This window comes from Argopecten irradians, chromosome 10, assembly GCF_041381155.1.
Source record: "Argopecten irradians isolate NY chromosome 10, Ai_NY, whole genome shotgun sequence".
NCBI lineage: Eukaryota > Metazoa > Mollusca > Bivalvia > Pectinida > Pectinidae > Argopecten > Argopecten irradians.
The window spans coordinates 10,060,639-10,078,666 of NC_091143.1; the positions used below are offsets into that span (position 1 = coordinate 10,060,639).

At 34.0% G+C, this 18,028-nt stretch overlaps 1 protein-coding gene across 3 annotated transcripts; it reads right to left on the minus strand.

Moving 5' to 3' along the window:
- Window positions 1-730: 730 nt before the first annotated feature.
- On the minus strand, window positions 731-8,788 carry LOC138333070 (uncharacterized). 3 transcript variants are annotated; one of them, XM_069281195.1, is made up of 4 exons: window positions 6,146-6,226; window positions 5,010-5,367; window positions 3,239-3,473; window positions 731-1,456 (listed from the first exon to the last, which is right to left on the minus strand). In XM_069281195.1, exons 1-4 carry the CDS (start codon window positions 6,158-6,160, stop codon window positions 1,408-1,410), a joined length of 657 nt encoding a protein of 218 aa, XP_069137296.1. In that variant the 5' UTR covers window positions 6,161-6,226; the 3' UTR covers window positions 731-1,407. The 3 variants fall into 3 exon arrangements, with proteins under 3 accessions (XP_069137296.1, XP_069137297.1, XP_069137295.1); XM_069281196.1 differs by lacking the exons at window positions 731-1,456; window positions 6,146-6,226 and adding an exon at window positions 8,629-8,788 and having other exon boundaries at window positions 2,421-3,473; XM_069281194.1 differs by lacking the exon at window positions 731-1,456 and having other exon boundaries at window positions 2,421-3,473; window positions 6,146-6,220.
- Window positions 8,789-18,028: the final 9,240 nt, after the last annotated feature.

Below are 18,028 nucleotides of genomic sequence, written 5' to 3' on the forward strand. Positions count from 1 at the left end.
AACAGAACGTAGCAGACCTACATGTATATACGTATAATTAATGAACAGATCTATTTGAAATCCCTTTTGAGATGCACCACTGGAATAATATTATGTTTACATATATTATACATGTACATAAATCAGGTCATAGATTTTAATTGATTTATAAAACCATTTTTGGATCATAAATAGTGACCCATACTGCCACTGAATCTACATGTATGGTACACAGGAAGTCAATTCAATCATCTCGAATACATCTTTTACATTATTTTAGGAACACTGAACATGAAACGAAAAGTAGAGTTGAGAAAAAACTTCAAGTGCTGTATTTGGGGCAAACATGCATGTTTACGGGAAAAAACAAACATTTAAACTCTTCATTTAAAGATTTTTTTCTTAAAAATATTATTCCCACTAGCTACATGTATGTTCAGAAGACATTATAACATTGAATGTGCACGTTGGTATCAATATTAGGACGCCATATAGGCCTATGTCATATTTGCATGTTTTAATCTATAGCCTATATCTATATATATATCACAGGGGGCCAACTCAATGAAAATGGATATTGTCATACATTTTATTTGTATTTGGTGGATAGACTGATGAGTATATATGACAGTCATGTGATTTTTTTCAGAAAATTTGAGATTTGAAAAATTATTAAAAAATCCGGATTTTATAGTAAATACTATCCCGATTTTTTAAAATAATTTTTCAAATCTAATATTTTCAAAAAAAAAAAAAATCACATAACTGTCATATATACTCATCAGTCCATCCACCAAATAAAAAAAAAATATATATGACAACATCTATTTTCATTGAGTTGGCCCCCTGTGATATATATGTCAAAAGCGTATGCGTTCGTAAAGTCAAATCCGGTCAAACAAACGTTCCTTATATTATAAACACTAGTAAACACACTGGCATATGGTTATTTGGTGACAGAAATATGTACCGAACCTCGTGGACTTATATATGCGGGCATGTCACGGATAGGAAACTAATGAAAGAGGCTGGAACAACTTCAGCAAGACGACATCATAATCCAGAGTAGAGCTTGTGGGTAGACACGGGGTTGGCATGGCAACGGGTAAAAAGTGGAGGACATCACTGACTCTGGAGGAGAGGAGAAAGTTAAGTTCGTCAAACAAAGTCAACTAATTTTTATTTAACGTATGTGCATATATACGGCAGTTATGAAAACCATGGATTTGTAATACATGTACATGGAAGAAAATTCAGAAGTGATTAAAGCTGCGGACAGAAATAATGAAGTTGACGAAATTGGGCAGGGTGTCCACCAAAAAAATTGTCAAAGTACATGTTGTGGTTCCAAGTGAAGTCTGTCTTGGCGATGTATTGCCTACTCGAGGCAATGTGAGGAATGACAGGCGGCACATAGCTGGTGTACCCTTAGTGGCAGACCAGCCAGGAGCATACCCTTTCTTCTTGCTCAGTGGATCTGGAATATGGACGGTTCACATTAGACACATGACGTCAAAACAAGGTTCTGCATAACAACCCAGAAAACAGCAGAAAGAGTCCAAAGAAGGACAAAAGCGGCTTGACATTCATTAATTTTGTCAAGGCCGGAAAGCAGAGTGGGAAAAAGCACTGTGTTTCAACAGTTGTTAGCTATCTAGGATTTGCTGATTTGGGAAAAGCTAAAGGAATTAATTTTCCTAAGCTAAAAGTTAAAACGTCTTGTCCACAACAAGTAATGTTGGTTATCTTTGGATAGAAGTTCCTGTAGACATTGAGCCCATGCATATATGTAGGATCGGCATTGTCAGTTTTAAAGTTGTATGGTCTATGATTTTTTTTTCGATAACAAAACTCTTAAAGTTGTTCTTCATATTTTTCTCCATATCTTTATCGACTTTTTGTAAAGTCTGTAATCGCAAAGTTGTTGAAATAAAACTTTAAATTAGGACAAAAGTAGAAGGCATTTGTGTTCACGTGACCTCAATTCTACACTTTATCTATGTACCATTGACTATAAGCGACATCGGATATAATTAGACGAGATCTACCGATTGCATGACACACGTGGAAGTTGCTCTTGATATGACTCTGACACACACAAAGTAATTGCAGGTACCCAGATCAGGCCAATCCAGTCCCGAAGAAAAATAGTTTAAACCGCTAGGATAATCCATTTGGAAGATAACATACCAGGTTAAAGTTACAACTTTGTTGGAATGGGTTAATCTTTTTCAATATTTAACCTCAAAGATGAGGGTATCTGGATGACCACTGTACAAATGACAGCACCCCATTATGGGATATTGTTTATAGTTGATCTGGGCAGCTACCGGCTTCCATATATTTACTTACCCATGCCAACAAGGAAATCCGGCTTCAGAATTTTGACACTGGCTGTTCTTGAGGTGTTATGTGATAATTATTTACGAAAGATTCGATAATGAACTAAACACAGAAGGAGATTTTATTAAATTCATCTTCATCCTCCATTTTTTCAGCATGTTTGTAAAATACGAACGCTCTAACTGTAATGTACAGTGAGATTACTACAGTATTTTTAATAGAACATTATGCCATGCATATGAGAAGGGGAATTAGAAAGTGTTGTACAATTCCATAATCTCAACGAAAATGTTATGTTTTTAACAAAATAAGTTCTTTTACTATATAATTTGACTGTCATTGATTTCAAGGAGATTGTTTTACAGAGATAGCATGCTCTAACAGCAGCTATCATCGTTAGTTACACATGTACCACATACGATACCTCCCACCGCTTATTGATATTAATGGTTGAAATGAACCAAAATGGCTCATTACACAATCAGACTTTGTATTTATGTCACAGAATGAACGCAGGTCGACTGGTATCACTTCCTAAGACAGAATTCTGACATCAAAGGATCAAAGTGCCAGATTAAAGGCTTGGATAATATTGCTTAGTTTTTTTCAAGAATGGATTTAAAATTTGTAGCTTATGCATGTGCTGGTTATCATGCGTTTTATCTAGGCAACTGTCTTAGATTGAAGAACAATATCATTTTAAAATCCTTGCCATAATATTGACTAGATTGTTTTGTTTTTCTTATTGATCAATTAGCTACAATATTTCAAGTTTCAGTCGTACAAACAGGTTAAAATATTGTTCATAATCTCTCCAGTAATATGCATCACCTATGTTCGGTGTTATAAACGTCTGTTTTCTATATCAGATTTTATTTGTTCATATTTGTCTGGATTACAATTAAACGACACACACTCCAGACTATCTGTTAAGGCTTTGTGGAAGTCGTTGATGGTGGGACGGGACCTCTGACATATCCACCAGGCACGCAGACAATGGTACATCTGGGTAGGAACGTGGTTAGGATTTTCCATCTTCTTCTGATCTATCGTGGCGCTGTCGATTCCCAACTGTCCAACAAACAACTCCCACCCGAAGCCGAAACACGAGGCAAGACGCTGGAGGTCAGCTTCTGTCAGTGTTAGTGGATCTAAATAGAACATTCGATAACTATATGTGTGGAACAATTCAAACTACATGAAAAATAAATTAAAACATAATTATAAAACTACATATATATATGCATCAAAACAAAATAAAAATCAAATAAAAAACCATACGTAGGAAACTTTTTCACAATACTTTGTTACATTACTGAGATAATGATCTTATTTCCACAGGCTGGTATTAAACCATTCAGTATAAAAGCCCTGCCTATGGTCTCCGGTATCAAGAAACAATATCTGACGTAAACTTTTCCTAGACAAACGAACAAAGACGTGAGTCACCTTCATCTATGATGAAGTCCAAACCAAATACTGTTTTAGACTTCAGACTGTTTCATGATCTTGGTATCTGGTTACATTCTATTTCCAGATACTTTAAGTTCGGGTTATGGTTTCAGCCATTTGTATGTTTGATGGTAACATACGACCACTTTTAGGATATTGACTAGAATTTATTTCACTGTAGTGTCGCCTCATCCTCGATACTATAACTGCGTTATATCACCTGACTGTAAAACTGAAGGCAGATCTGAAGAAAAAATCTAAACCAATCACAGATCTGCACAGATTTCCTTTGAAGGCTACAGAGAGCGACGCCCAACACATATATAGTCAACCACAGTGTGCCGTAATACGGCTCTTTTGATGTACATGAAAGAGCTAAATTCCTGTTCTGTTCTGTTGCCTCCAGTTCTAATATGAGATAGGTCACGGAGTGGAAATAACGTTAGTTATATTAACCCCTGTAGTATCGAGGATGGTGCCGCCTTAGCCGACTCCTTAGCAATAGTATGTTTACTGTAAACAGAAAGAGTGCCCTGTCTGCTGCAGTATGTTTACTGTAAACAGAAAGAGTGACCTGTCTACTGCAGTATGTTTACTTTAAACAGAAAGAGTGCCCTGTCTGCTGCAGTCGGTTTACTGTAATTCACATTTATCTACATATGTATACAAATCCTCGATACTTCAGAGGTTATCACTGTCGGTATATCCACCCTTTGACTACATTGACGTAGTAAACATGAAGACTTTGTGCGACAACAGATGCGCAGGTAGTTTTGTCCTTTAATGAACATGGGAATCATCGAATACATTGTGGTTTTAATGTGGGCGTCATTTACTACATATTGGTCAAAGGAACACTTATTATGCACGTGATTGGTCAGTTTTTCACCCTGAACTGCAATCAGTTTTATTATGCCATAGTTTAGGGGTGTATATTACGACAGTGAAAGTAACCCCTGGAATATCGAGAATGATGTATACATGCACCTCTCCACTAGTATTGTTTGTTCTTCAATCACCATTATTATTGTAAAAGAAAGTGAATCTAGTTATCATCTTTAAAGTCGCGCACGAAACATTATGTCGAGGTTCATTTTAAATATTAATAGTACCTTTCCTCCGTTTGTTGATGTTAACTCAAACAAAATTATTTCATATGGCGTTTAAATTCTTGAAAGAGAAGAATATCTTTCAATTGGTATAAATACAAGTAACACTTTATCACAAGTACTTACCCCTCCGCGTACCAGTAGGACTGACACTGTCTGTAGGATTGGTCGACACTAGGATGCGCTTTGGATGCAGAATGGCCTGAATTTTGTGTTCATACTCTTCTATTTTATCTCGAATCTCTGGGTTTGTTATAATAGACTTCAGAACACTGTAGTTCCCCACACCTAGTAACCCCTTCCTCTCCAGATTCTCCAGTAAATCGAACAGACTGGCTTTTTTTGACCTTTCCGCAGGCTTCAGGTAAACAGACAATGAGTTTACAAACTGATCATAATCCGGTTCCAAGTCAGGATGCAGGTAGCCACTGAGCTCATTTTTGAGAGATGCGTGTAATTGCTTGGCGTCCAATGGAACGCTCATCTGCAGCATTAAAAACAACAATACACATGAAAAATCCAAAGGGAGATATCACAAGAGAAAATGCAATGTTTTTAAAATTTAAAATGGTTCCAAATCGTAATATCACGCTTTGCTCTAGGCTATACTAAGACTTTGCTCATGAGACTGTTTTGATTCTTCAGGAAAATGCGGTACTATATATCTCATCAAAGGTTTTATTGTTTTTTTTTCCTCATGGATTTTTTTTATTAGTTTTCATAATAATACAATTCATAGTACAATAACAACAGAGTACAGTACATACAATGGACAATTCTTTTGGTTCATTGGAATCTTGTAGCTATGACAGGAATAAGTAAAGATTAAATTTGGTCTAATATCAACTATATATGTCAATGTATCAGGAAAATACAAAGTAATTAATTACCGTAACTTTAATTTGGTCTAATATCAACTATTTATGACAATGTATCAGGAAAATACAAGATAATTAAGTACCGTAACATTAATTTGGTCTAATATAAACTATTTATGACAATGTATCAGGAAAATACAAGATAATCAATTACAGTAACATTGCTTATATATTTGGCTACTGATCAAATGTTTTTAATATTTTTGTCAATTGAAACCTTGAAATGTATGTATGAAGCTATATATGTTACCACATGAACAGCATTACAATATATAGAAACAGAAAAAAACAACACAACATGGACCATTACTATTTTCAGTGTACTTATGCATGTACATGAATTATAATTAAAGTATTTGGAAAAGAAGCTTATTCTTTAGTTACTTGTGTATCATCCATCAGTTCATGCCATCCACCCCATCTATGAAGAAAGGCAGAGTAATTATTTTTTTCATTGTATAAATACTTTTCCACCTTATAATAACAAATAATATGGAATTTTATAACATTAAAGTTTACATACATTTTATTTAGTCCACATTTATATACATATTGTTTAAAAAGAAGTATAACTATGTTTAAAGCAATATACTGTTTACCTGGCAGTCCAAGTAGAATTGAAATTGGGGACAAATTGACAGTTAGAGGAGTTTTTTCTTGTATCCAGGATTCTAACTCATGGTATACTTTTCTTACTCGAGGACACTCATAAAAAACATGTATTAAAGTTTCTTTCTCTTCCCTGAAGAAAGTGCACATGACAGAATCTAAAACTTCAATTCTATATAAAATACATTAGTTGGCAATATATGATGTAGAATTGTGTACTGCAGCCATTGTAATTTTGTTTCTTGTGTGACCGTAAAGTAATCCTTATTTATTTTCCTCCACCAAATATCATCTTTCTCAAGTTCAAAGACACAATTCCATTTTAAAATATATTTTCTTGTGATAGAGGGCTTACATCTTACCAAAGTTTTGTATATAGTTCTATTACCAGGTTTATTTTTCAAAATCATATCAATAAACTTTGGATACAAAAAGTCATTGGGTATATAAAACCTTCTTTAAGAACAGGAAAAACTTTAGGTATTGCCTTTTTCAAACCCTCATCTAATGTAAATGGTGGATGAAAGCTATAAAAATTTACAATCAGCATCCAACAAATCTATAACATTAAAGATACCAAGGTCATACCATTCTTTATAGAAATCACATTTGACTATTGACAGTGAAAAAAGAGTCAGCAGGTTTTGTTGTTTTTATACTGTCACGCGGTTTATAACACGTTCCTATTCGGACATTTGTGATGATTGTTTTAATCTACTCGAACATATTTAATATTCTATGTTTAGAAGTAAAATACAAAGCTTCATTTTGAATATAATAGCCGCTTCTTTATTGTAATATATTGCTTTAACGTATTAACCTGTGTTTCTTTTAGCTAATCCTGCTTAGCAGTTCTCAATACCGGTAACGCTTGCGTCAGTTAATTAGAGACTATTGTATATCACGTTTAGACTAAGTGCTGTTTACATGTTTGTTCCTGTATGTTGTGTATATTATCATTTTGTATTACTTGTATATTCTCTTTAGGCCTAGGTTTGGAAGTGTAGAGTTGGACATTTTTCCGCTCCGCACCCGACTGTAATAAATCGTTATATAGAAAATTCTATCTTTGGATTATCCTTTTTCAAAGACTTCATTAGGGCTATTTCCCCAATACACTAGCTGTAGCGCTGTGAAAGTACTAAGGGGCGCATTGAATATTACCGTGTCGGCATTAAGTGTTAGTGGCTTCCAAATGTCTAGATAAACGACATACGAATTGGCGATTGTGTGAGACAGATATATTAGACTAATACGTTCCTTGTTCATTGTAAATTCGCCCAATCGTTCAAGATATTAAGAGTATCTACGATAGGTTAGGTATGCCCAGCTTCTAAAATAGTATTGCCAGTCTTGCTTAACTTAACAGAGACATATTTTAAACAAAGTTAGTCTAGCAGGCAAGATACTTATTTTGACAAAATATTGAAACAGATAGATGTAGTATCGGTACCCAACATTAACTGTCTCAAAATAGACTTGATAAAACTAGAAAAAAATAACAAGAAATTGTATGCAACTACTTAAGGCAACCATAACCGGAATGTTAACTTTACCATGAATTACCAGTAATTAATTGTTAATTGATTGCGGATTTTTGTGAAGAGGAACTATTAGTTCCTATGCTGGGAATTATCAATTTATATATATATATACTTTGTATACATATTCAGGGCACCTAGGAGGATGTGCCCGAATTCCTTTAAGATGTGATGCCCTCTCTATAGTCAATATTCAATGAGTCGAAATAATCCTTCTCTGTAGGTCACTTTCTGATAAGTTTTATATAATATAAAACAATATAGACAGAGCTTTGACGAACTTCTCAAATGAATACACAAAGACATGCAAGATAAACTATCACGTAATGAGACAGTATCGTGTAGTGGGTCTGGTATGTTAGATGATTGTCTAAGTGGACAACAAAAATTAAATAGAAAGGTGTTCAAGAAATACATATAAAATATTTCAGAATAATAACGTTCAAAAGGCAATGCTTTAAAGGCTTTAGACAGCAGATAACATTATTAAGCGAAGATCCCTTCTCGTTGAAAGGTTACTTTCATTTTGACAATTTATTATATCTTCCTCCTATATTACTGATTGTCAAAACGAAAGTAGACCTAACGCGTCCTAAACCAGGTAAATATATGACGTTTTAGATACGTACGTATGTTGTCTAACAAAGAGATTGTACATGAATATTTAACTCTAGGTTCAGTTATTTGATAACATCGATATCTAATGTCTGAACATACCTCGATAATACGTAGGGTTTCCCACACTCGTTGTTCGTATATCTGAACTTTGAACTTGGCTGGCTCGGTGCAATACGAAATTGCTCCCTCATAAGGAAATACTTCCGGATGGCTGCTTGTCCATTTTTGCACTGTGAACACTATATATCATTCATAAACAATTCAATTATTTAAACTTTACGGTTCATCAGAAAATGCTATTATATAGATTAATAGATTATATATAGTGCAAAGTGCAACAATACTTAATTTTACATATAATGCATCTACAGATAAACCCAACACCTACACTGCTACGCAGGTGTGTATATTTGTTAGGCAGACAAATCTAATAATATAAACTGATATATATGTTTTCATAAAGCGCGTATTTGAAGAAAAGTTTGGTGACGCATTGATACATTCTAATCGTTATGGTTGAACATTATCAACTATTTTAATTAGTTTCAATATGAACAGTATTCCATAAATCCATTAATACTTCAAACCTAACCTAAATAATTGATTCTTTATATTATCCAATCACGCACTCCCCATTTCATATCATATTACAGGCTTTTAGCACACACTTTGCTGCGGACTTGCTTTACAATCAGTTGTTAAACATTCTAAATTTTCTAACTAGACTAAATGTAAAGGAAGTTTATCAAATTCTTGATTGGACCACTATAGCAGGAATAGTGAAATCCCCATACTTCATATCTGTAATTTAATATACTCTCAACATTTGTGTTAAAATCCTTAATTGCTTTTCAATATAACATTCAGTATTGATTTGTTTTTATTTCACTTGATAGAAATTTTTCAAAAAAAAAAAAAAAAATGCTTTTGTACACAGAATTGAATTTTTAATTTGACAAAAATATTTTTCGTATACAAAATGAATTTTGCATTGACAAATATCACTTCTGTCATACCAAAATTCATTTTGTCCACATAAATGATTTTTGTCCTATGAAAGATAATTTTGTAAAACAAAAACGCCTATATTGTGGCAGAATCGATTTTGATTAATAAGGAGACCAAGTCCCGTAGAATGTGTGTGCTACCTTATTAGTTATAATGATACATAACATTGTGTCTGTAGTTAGACTACGATAGGGTTATTTATAGATTCTTTTTCATTGTTTGAGTTAAAGATGCTCCACCGCCGACAGAGCATAAATGATATTCATCATTTGAACAATAATTGGTGTTTAATCGTGTATTTATATGCCTAATTAACACAAAAAATAACATAAAATAATTTATTTCGCCTTTGGTGCATGCGCAATCATTACTTAATTCCATATAAGATATAGTGCCACGGAATTTTTTCGGGATGCAATTAATTATTTTTCGTATATTTAACTTTAACACATACAACTTGTGAGTGTAATATGTCGGCTGATATTATCACATACATGTACCATAGAACGAATATATACATACCCGGCCTACTATACCTTTCACCATTATCTGTCTAAAGTCTTTTAGCTACAATATTACAGCTAACAGGTACCTCAGCAATAAAGTTTAATCTAGCCTCAAGATCATGAAGGAGACTTAAGTCTAAAAAGTCAAAGTTTAGTGTTAGCCTATCACAATGACGACGTTACAAAAAGTTACGTCACTTTTTATTGGCTAGGCAATTGATCCTGGGGCCTGATCAGCAACACACATCAGCGTATTCCATGTCTGACAATGGAAAGATTGATCTTTCTCTGCTTTTCAAACTTCAACTATCAAAATCAAAAACAGCTGCCTGTCAATCATCGTGTTTCGTCGTGACCGATTGGTAGCAACATATTATAAGCACAACTAGGACGTATGTGGTGCCTACACATGATAAACAGCGGTAACAAACTTCAGTTATCAAAATCCATGATGCGACCTGCTGGCATGTATGTCATGTACAAAATTCCAGTTTACACTTGACAGTTTACACTCCACACTTACATGTGTAGAATGTCATGTACAAAATTCCAGTTTACACTTGACAGTTTACACTCCACACTTACATGTGTGGAATGTCATGTACAAAATTCCAGTTTACACTTGACAGTTTACACTCCACACTTACATGTGTAGAATGTCATGTACAAAATTCCAGTTTACACTTGACAGTTTACATTCCACACTTACATGTGTAGAATGTCATGTACAAAATTCCAGTTTACACTTGACAGTTTACATTCCACACTTACATGTGTAGAATGTCATGTACAAAATTCCAGTTTACACTTGACAGTTTACACTCCACACTTACATGTGTAGAATGTCATGTACAAAATTCCAGTTTACACTTGACAGTTTACATTCCACACTTACATGTGTAGAATGTCATGTACAAAATTCCAGTTTACACTTGACAGTTTACATTCCACACTTACATGTGTAGAATGTCATGTACAAAATTCCAGTTTACACTTGACAGTTTACATTCCACACTTACATGTGTAGAATGTACATGTACAAAATGCCAGTTTACACTTGACAGTTTACACTCCACACTTACATGTGTAGAATGTCATGTACAAAATTCCAGTTTACACTTGACAGTTTACACTCCACACTTACATGTGTAGAATGTCATGTACAAAATTCCAGTTTACACTTGACAGTTTACATTCCACACTTACATGTGTAGAATGTCATGTACAAAATTCCAGTTTACACTTGACAGTTTACACTCCACACTTACATGTGTAGAATGTCATGTACAAAATTCCAGTTTACACTTGACAGTTTACATTCCACACTTACATGTGTAGAATGTCATGTACAAAATTCCAGTTTACACTTGACAGTTTACATTCCACACTTACATGTGTAGAATGTCATGTACAAAATTCCAGTTTACACTTGACAGTTTACATTCCACACTTACATGTGTAGAATGTCATGTACAAAATTCCAGTTTACACTTGACAGTTTACATTCCACACTTACATGTGTAGAATGTCATGTACAAAATTCCAGTTTTACACTTGACAGTTTACATTCCACACTTACATGTGTAGAATGTCATGTACAAAATTCCAGTTTACACTTGACAGTTTACATTCCACACTTACATGTGTAGAATGTCATGTACAAAATTCCAGTTTACACTTGACAGTTTACATTCCACACTTACATGTGTAGAATGTCATGTACAAAATTCCAGTTTACACTTGACAGTTTACATTCCACACTTACATGTGTAGAATGTCATGTACAAAATTCCAGTTTACACTTGACAGTTTACATTCCACACTTACATGTGTAGAATGTCATGTACAAAATTCCAGTTTACACTTGACAGTTTACATTCCACACTTACATGTGTAGAATGTCATGTACAAAATTCCAGTTTACACTTGACAGTTTACATTCCACACTTACATGTGTAGAATGTCATGTACAAAATTCCAGTTTACACTTGACAGTTTACATTCCACACTTACATGTGTAGAATGTCATGTACAAAATTCCAGTTTACACTTGACAGTTTACATTCCACACTTACATGTGTAGAATGTCATGTACAAAATTCCAGTTTACACTTGACAGTTTACATTCCACACTTACATGTGTAGAATGTCATGTACAAAATTCCAGTTTACACTTGACAGTTTACATTCCACACTTACATGTGTAGAATGTCATGTACAAAATTCCAGTTTACACTTGACAGTTTACATTCCACACTTACATGTGTAGAATGTCATGTACAAAATTCCAGTTTACACTTGACAGTTTACATTCCACACTTACATGTGTAGAATGTCATGTACAAAATTCCAGTTTACACTTGACAGTTTACATTCCACACTTACATGTGTAGAATGTCATGTACAAAATTCCAGTTTACACTTGACAGTTTACATTCCACACTTACATGTGTAGAATGTCATGTACAAAATTCCAGTTTACACTTGACAGTTTACATTCCACACTTACATGTGTAGAATGTCATGTACAAATCCAGTTACAAAATTCCATTTTTACACTTGTACAAACAGTTTTGACAGTTTTCCACACTTACATGTGTAGAATGTCATGTACAAAATTCCAGTTTACACTTGACAGTTTACATTCCACACTTACATGTGTAGAATGTCATGTACAAAATTCCAGTTTACACTTGACAGTTTACATTCCACACTTACATGTGTAGAATGTCATGTACAAAATTCCAGTTTACACTTGACAGTTTACATTCCACACTTACATGTGTAGAATGTCATGTACAAAATTCCAGTTTACACTTGACAGTTATACATTCCACACTTACATGTGTAGAATGTCATGTACAAAATTCCAGTTTACACTTGACAGTTTACATTCCACACTTACATGTGTAGAATGTCATGTACAAAATTCCAGTTTACACTTGACAGTTTACATTCCACACTTACATGTGTAGAATGTCATGTACAAAATTCCAGTTTACACTTGACAGTTTACATTCCTTCACAATTACATGTGTAGAATGTCATGTACAAAATTCCAGTTTACACTTGACAGTTTACATTCCACACTTACATGTGTAGAATGTCATGTACAAAATTCCAGTTTACACTTGACAGTTTTCCACTTACATGTGTAGAATGTCATGTACAAAATTCCAGTTTACACTTGACAGTTTACATTCCACACTTACATGTGTAGAATGTCATGTACAAAATTCCAGTTTACACTTGACAGTTTACATTCCACACTTACATGTGTAGAATGTCATGTACAAAATTCCAGTTTACACTTGACAGTTTACATTCCACACTTACATGTGTAGAATGTCATGTACAAAATTCCAGTTTACACTTGACAGTTTACATTCCACACTTACATGTGTAGAATGTCATGTACAAAATTCCAGTTTACACTTGACAGTTTACATTCCACACTTACATGTGTAGAATGTCATGTACAAAATTCCAGTTTACACTTGACAGTTTACATTCCACACTTACATGTGTAGAATGTCATGTACAAAATTCCAGTTTACACTTGACAGTTTACATTCCACACTTACATGTGTAGAATGTCATGTACAAAATTCCAGTTTACACTTGACAGTTTACATTCCACACTTACATGTGTAGAATGTCATGTACAAAATTCCAGTTTACACTTGACAGTTTACATTCCACACTTACATGTGTAGAATGTCATGTACAAAATTCCAGTTTAAAAGCACTTGACAGTTTACATACTCTTGACATGTTGTAGAAGTTCATGTACAAAATTGCCCAGTTTACTCTTGACAGTGTAGAGGGGGGGGGGGGGGGGGGGGGGTGGGGGGGGGGGGGGGGGGGGGGGTGTGCCACTGCCAGTAAAGTAAATTGTATATGTACATTCAACACATACAACTTGCGAGTCTAATATGTCATTCAGGTGGAAACAAAGTTTACCATGTTCGAGTATATATATATATCCTTATTATCAACGGCAATGACTTTGTTTTTAATAGAAAAGTATTCACATTTAAGGTTGCATATGGGAGTTGTAGTTGTTTAGGATGCATCTTTTTTCATGATTTACATTTTATTTAGTTTTTGTATCAATACAATGTACTATACAAATGAGAATTATAATCATAGACCATGCTGATTGTTGACACTTTCTCACTTGTGTAATTCATTGCTAATGACCAAGTGTGGTAATGACCCCGGAACTCACGAGAGTGAGAAAATCATGATTTTAATAGAGCTAAGATCATAGCTATTATCTGCATTTTGAGATGTTTTTGGATACTGACGTTTGCTACACGTGATTCCGAATATATCAGCCACACATTGATATATAAATGGTTTTCGAGAAGTGTCACAAAAAACTTACTACATGTAGTAAACATGCCACCACGCCAAGGGAGGTACCGACGTAAATCGCCTGTCGTTCGAACAGATGCTGGAAAAGAACTTACCATCGACCATAAATACATACTTTAGTGCTACATTACTCTATTATGATATATAAGGGTAGATTCACAAGAAAAAATACTTCTTAGCCCCATCTATTTATGTTATGGGAGCAATGTAAAATCACGGTGGTGTACGGCTCATAGCTGATATTTATAATGTTTGTCTGATGAATATACATATCTTTTTCGTCAGATGGTATATAACGTCAGCGAATATAGAACAAAGGAATAGATATGGTAATGGCTCTTTTTGGCCCCTTAATCTACCAAATTTCAGTATTTAGAAATTAAGTTGCTGCGTTTGAAAGATTGAATACGCCTATGATAAAAACTTAATATATTTTTGTTGACAGAAAGTATGATTTTGCTATATACATGTAACCATGGTTACTTTGCATAGATTATGCAAATTTAAAAATTTGGTCAATTTTGGCATATTTTTTGATAGTTTTTCTTTTAAAAGCAATAGAGCACAACATAGAACAAACTTAATATTTTAAGGGAATAAGCAACGTTAAAAAATATACATTTGAGAATAAAAAAAAATAATAAAGTTTTTTTTCAATATTTTTTTTCAAATTCGTTCTGAGTACAACCCCTTGCGATTCTAAGACGGGCAGACGCCATTTTGTATTTAACTCTGCTTGGATTACAACACCGGTATAACCGACCCCTATAAAAATCGCGAACCACACACACGGTAATCCAGTCGAACACGTAACAACAAACACTGACTGGCTCTAGATCATACTGTATCTAATACACAAGCCGTAATGATACTAAAATGTTTTAGTACTTTCAATGTTTTCTCAATAAAGTTTCAAAGAACCATATAAAGATATATACATTTTAAATTAAAAGTAATGCATGAATTCATACTTTAACGTGCGAGATCCATTGTTGGAATATAACGTAAACAGACACGGAAATTCTAATATGAGCTAACAGTTGTCAAACTAGCATCACACGAAGAATACATCATTTTGAGAAATATAAAGTTTGTTCTAGAATGCGCTCTATGTTAATTAGATGAAAAACTGCATAAAAAGGCCAATTATGATGAAATTTTCACATTATGCATGATTTATGCATAATAAAAATGGTTGCCATGGCAACTAGAACTGCTATATTACCTAATAGCACTATCAAATATGTTAGGTATATAGTTAATATTTTAAATGCAAGATTCACATATAAAAATAACAGACTTTGGAAAACAGCGGATTTGGGGGCCACAAAAGACCCTTAACATACTTAGTCCTTTCCCGACAATACGTGCATCTATATAAAGATACGTCGCCATCTGGATAGTCAAAGATAGGAATGTTGAGAAAATTGAAAAGTTTTGGTTTAAACATATTTTATTGTCAATTCAACAGACAAAACAAATCAGGCAAAAGTTATTACAACTTTGAAAAGCCTTCTCGTAACATACAATGACGAAACAAGACACAATATATATTGACAATATTAATACCATTAAATACAAAATTTACATTTTTTATAAAACCAAAATCTTTTGCTGGACTTTATAAATTGATGCACGTGTCTGAATAAAGCAAGCTACCGCGTAGTGAAATTTTCAAATTTATTTCAACATTCAAGTTTCTTAAGTTATCTAATAAAAAATTCTGCCATTCAAATATTTATTACATTGGAAAAAATGATAGACACTCTTACCTTTATGACCACAGATACAATTTAGACTGTTGATGATGTTTGCACGAAACAAGTTTAACTGACTGCACCGATGTCTTAACTTTGCATGTACACTATTTGTATTCGTGTCACCAAAATTATAGTAGGCTGGATCTTTTTCATCATAATTAAATGACATACTTTTTTTTAAAGTTGCTAATGAAGATAATGATCTAGTCGCTTCATCCAACTCATTCCAAATACATGCAGAGAAAAATGTATAATTTAAGTTTGTAATTTTATCCATCCATGTATTTACATTCACAGACAGCATTTTCTTACTTGGTATGACTAGTAAGTATGTTATCGAAAAGAACATATTTTTGACTGAAAGTTGTCAACTTTCTGCGCAAATGTGACATTCTCATGAATCTTAAATAAGTATTAACAACAAGATGTTGTGCCGGATTGTAATACGTCGTTGTATAGAGCATAGCATTACCTTTCTTTTTGTATATACATGACATTTCTCCGGCTATTAAAACATTTTTATAAACCGGCAAACTCGGGACATGTTTTGTGGGACGTCCTGTATGATCAATTAAACAACAAGATAGAAATTATAACTATATCATTATTATTTTGTTAAAGGATGCGTTCTATAGTTTCACAGACAAAAACATAGCAAAAATGATCAAATCGTCAATATTTCCAAATTTTCTTAATTTGTGCATATTTCGGATGGTTGCCATGGCAACTACAGCTGCAAAATTAGAAAACATTATAGTTGAATCAGGGATGTACGAAACATTTAAATTGCATCAAATTAATCACTAATTAACAGCTTTGAAAATTTTATGGATTTGGAGTCCGAAAAGGACCCAAACCAAACACAGTTATATATAAAAATGCGTTTAGTTTCTTTATAAATTTATCGTCTGGGTTAAGAATGGATGATTAAATTGAGAAATTAGTAAAGATTTAATTATAATAAATTTTCCAATTTGTGTTAATGATCCCCTATTCCAAATTTTAATCAGCGATTTGAGATCTGTTAGCATTTGGTCAAGTCTTGGAATTTCATGAAGATTTACACTAACTTCTATTCCTAACAAACGAAGTTCGTGTAAATAATAGTCAGCACTTTACTCTTTATACTCCCAATCCATATAGCCTGAGCTTTTTCCACATTCATGTTAAACCTGCAATTTTAGCAAATTCTTTAAGCGATGATTTCATTGTTTTAGATGTCATTCCCAACTACTGCACAAAATACTCCATGAGTGCACTCTCCATAATCACACACTCTTATTTAGGTCTAAAACAACACAAATATAAAATGGAGCATAGACTTTGTTTGTTTCATTGATTCATTAACGTCCTATTATCAGCTATGATCCTGCAAGGACGGCCTCCCGTGTATATTGTGTGTTGCGTGTAAGTGCAATGTGCGTGTTTTGGGAGACTGCGGTATATTCATGTTGTGTCTTCTTGTATAGTGGAACTATTGCCCTTTTTATAGTGCTATATCACTGAAGCATGCCGCCGAAGTCACCAAGCAACACACCCCACCCGGTCACATTATACTGACAACGGGCGAACCAGTCGTCCCACTCCCTGTATGCTGAGCGCTTAGCAGGAGCAGAAACTACCACTTTTATAGACTTTGGTGTGTCTTGGCCCGGGGACAGAACCCAGAGCCTTCCTCACAGGGGCGAACGCTCAACTCAAGGCCAAAAGTGAGGCGGTGCCAAGGGAGGCATTAGGAAAGATAAAGTCAGTTAGGAAGAAGAGAAAAGATAAGATCCTAAATTTAGTCGCCTTTTACGATCATGCGATAGGGGCAGCAGGTACAATTCTTACGCCCCACTTGCA

What these genes read in the sequence shown, in the direction of transcription:
- LOC138333070 (XM_069281194.1), bottom strand. An exon ending in TCCTACTGGTACGCGGAGGG is followed by an intron (nt 3,474 to 5,009) that starts GTAAGTACTTGT and finishes TGTTCTATTTAG; the next exon opens with ATCCACTAACACTGACAGAA.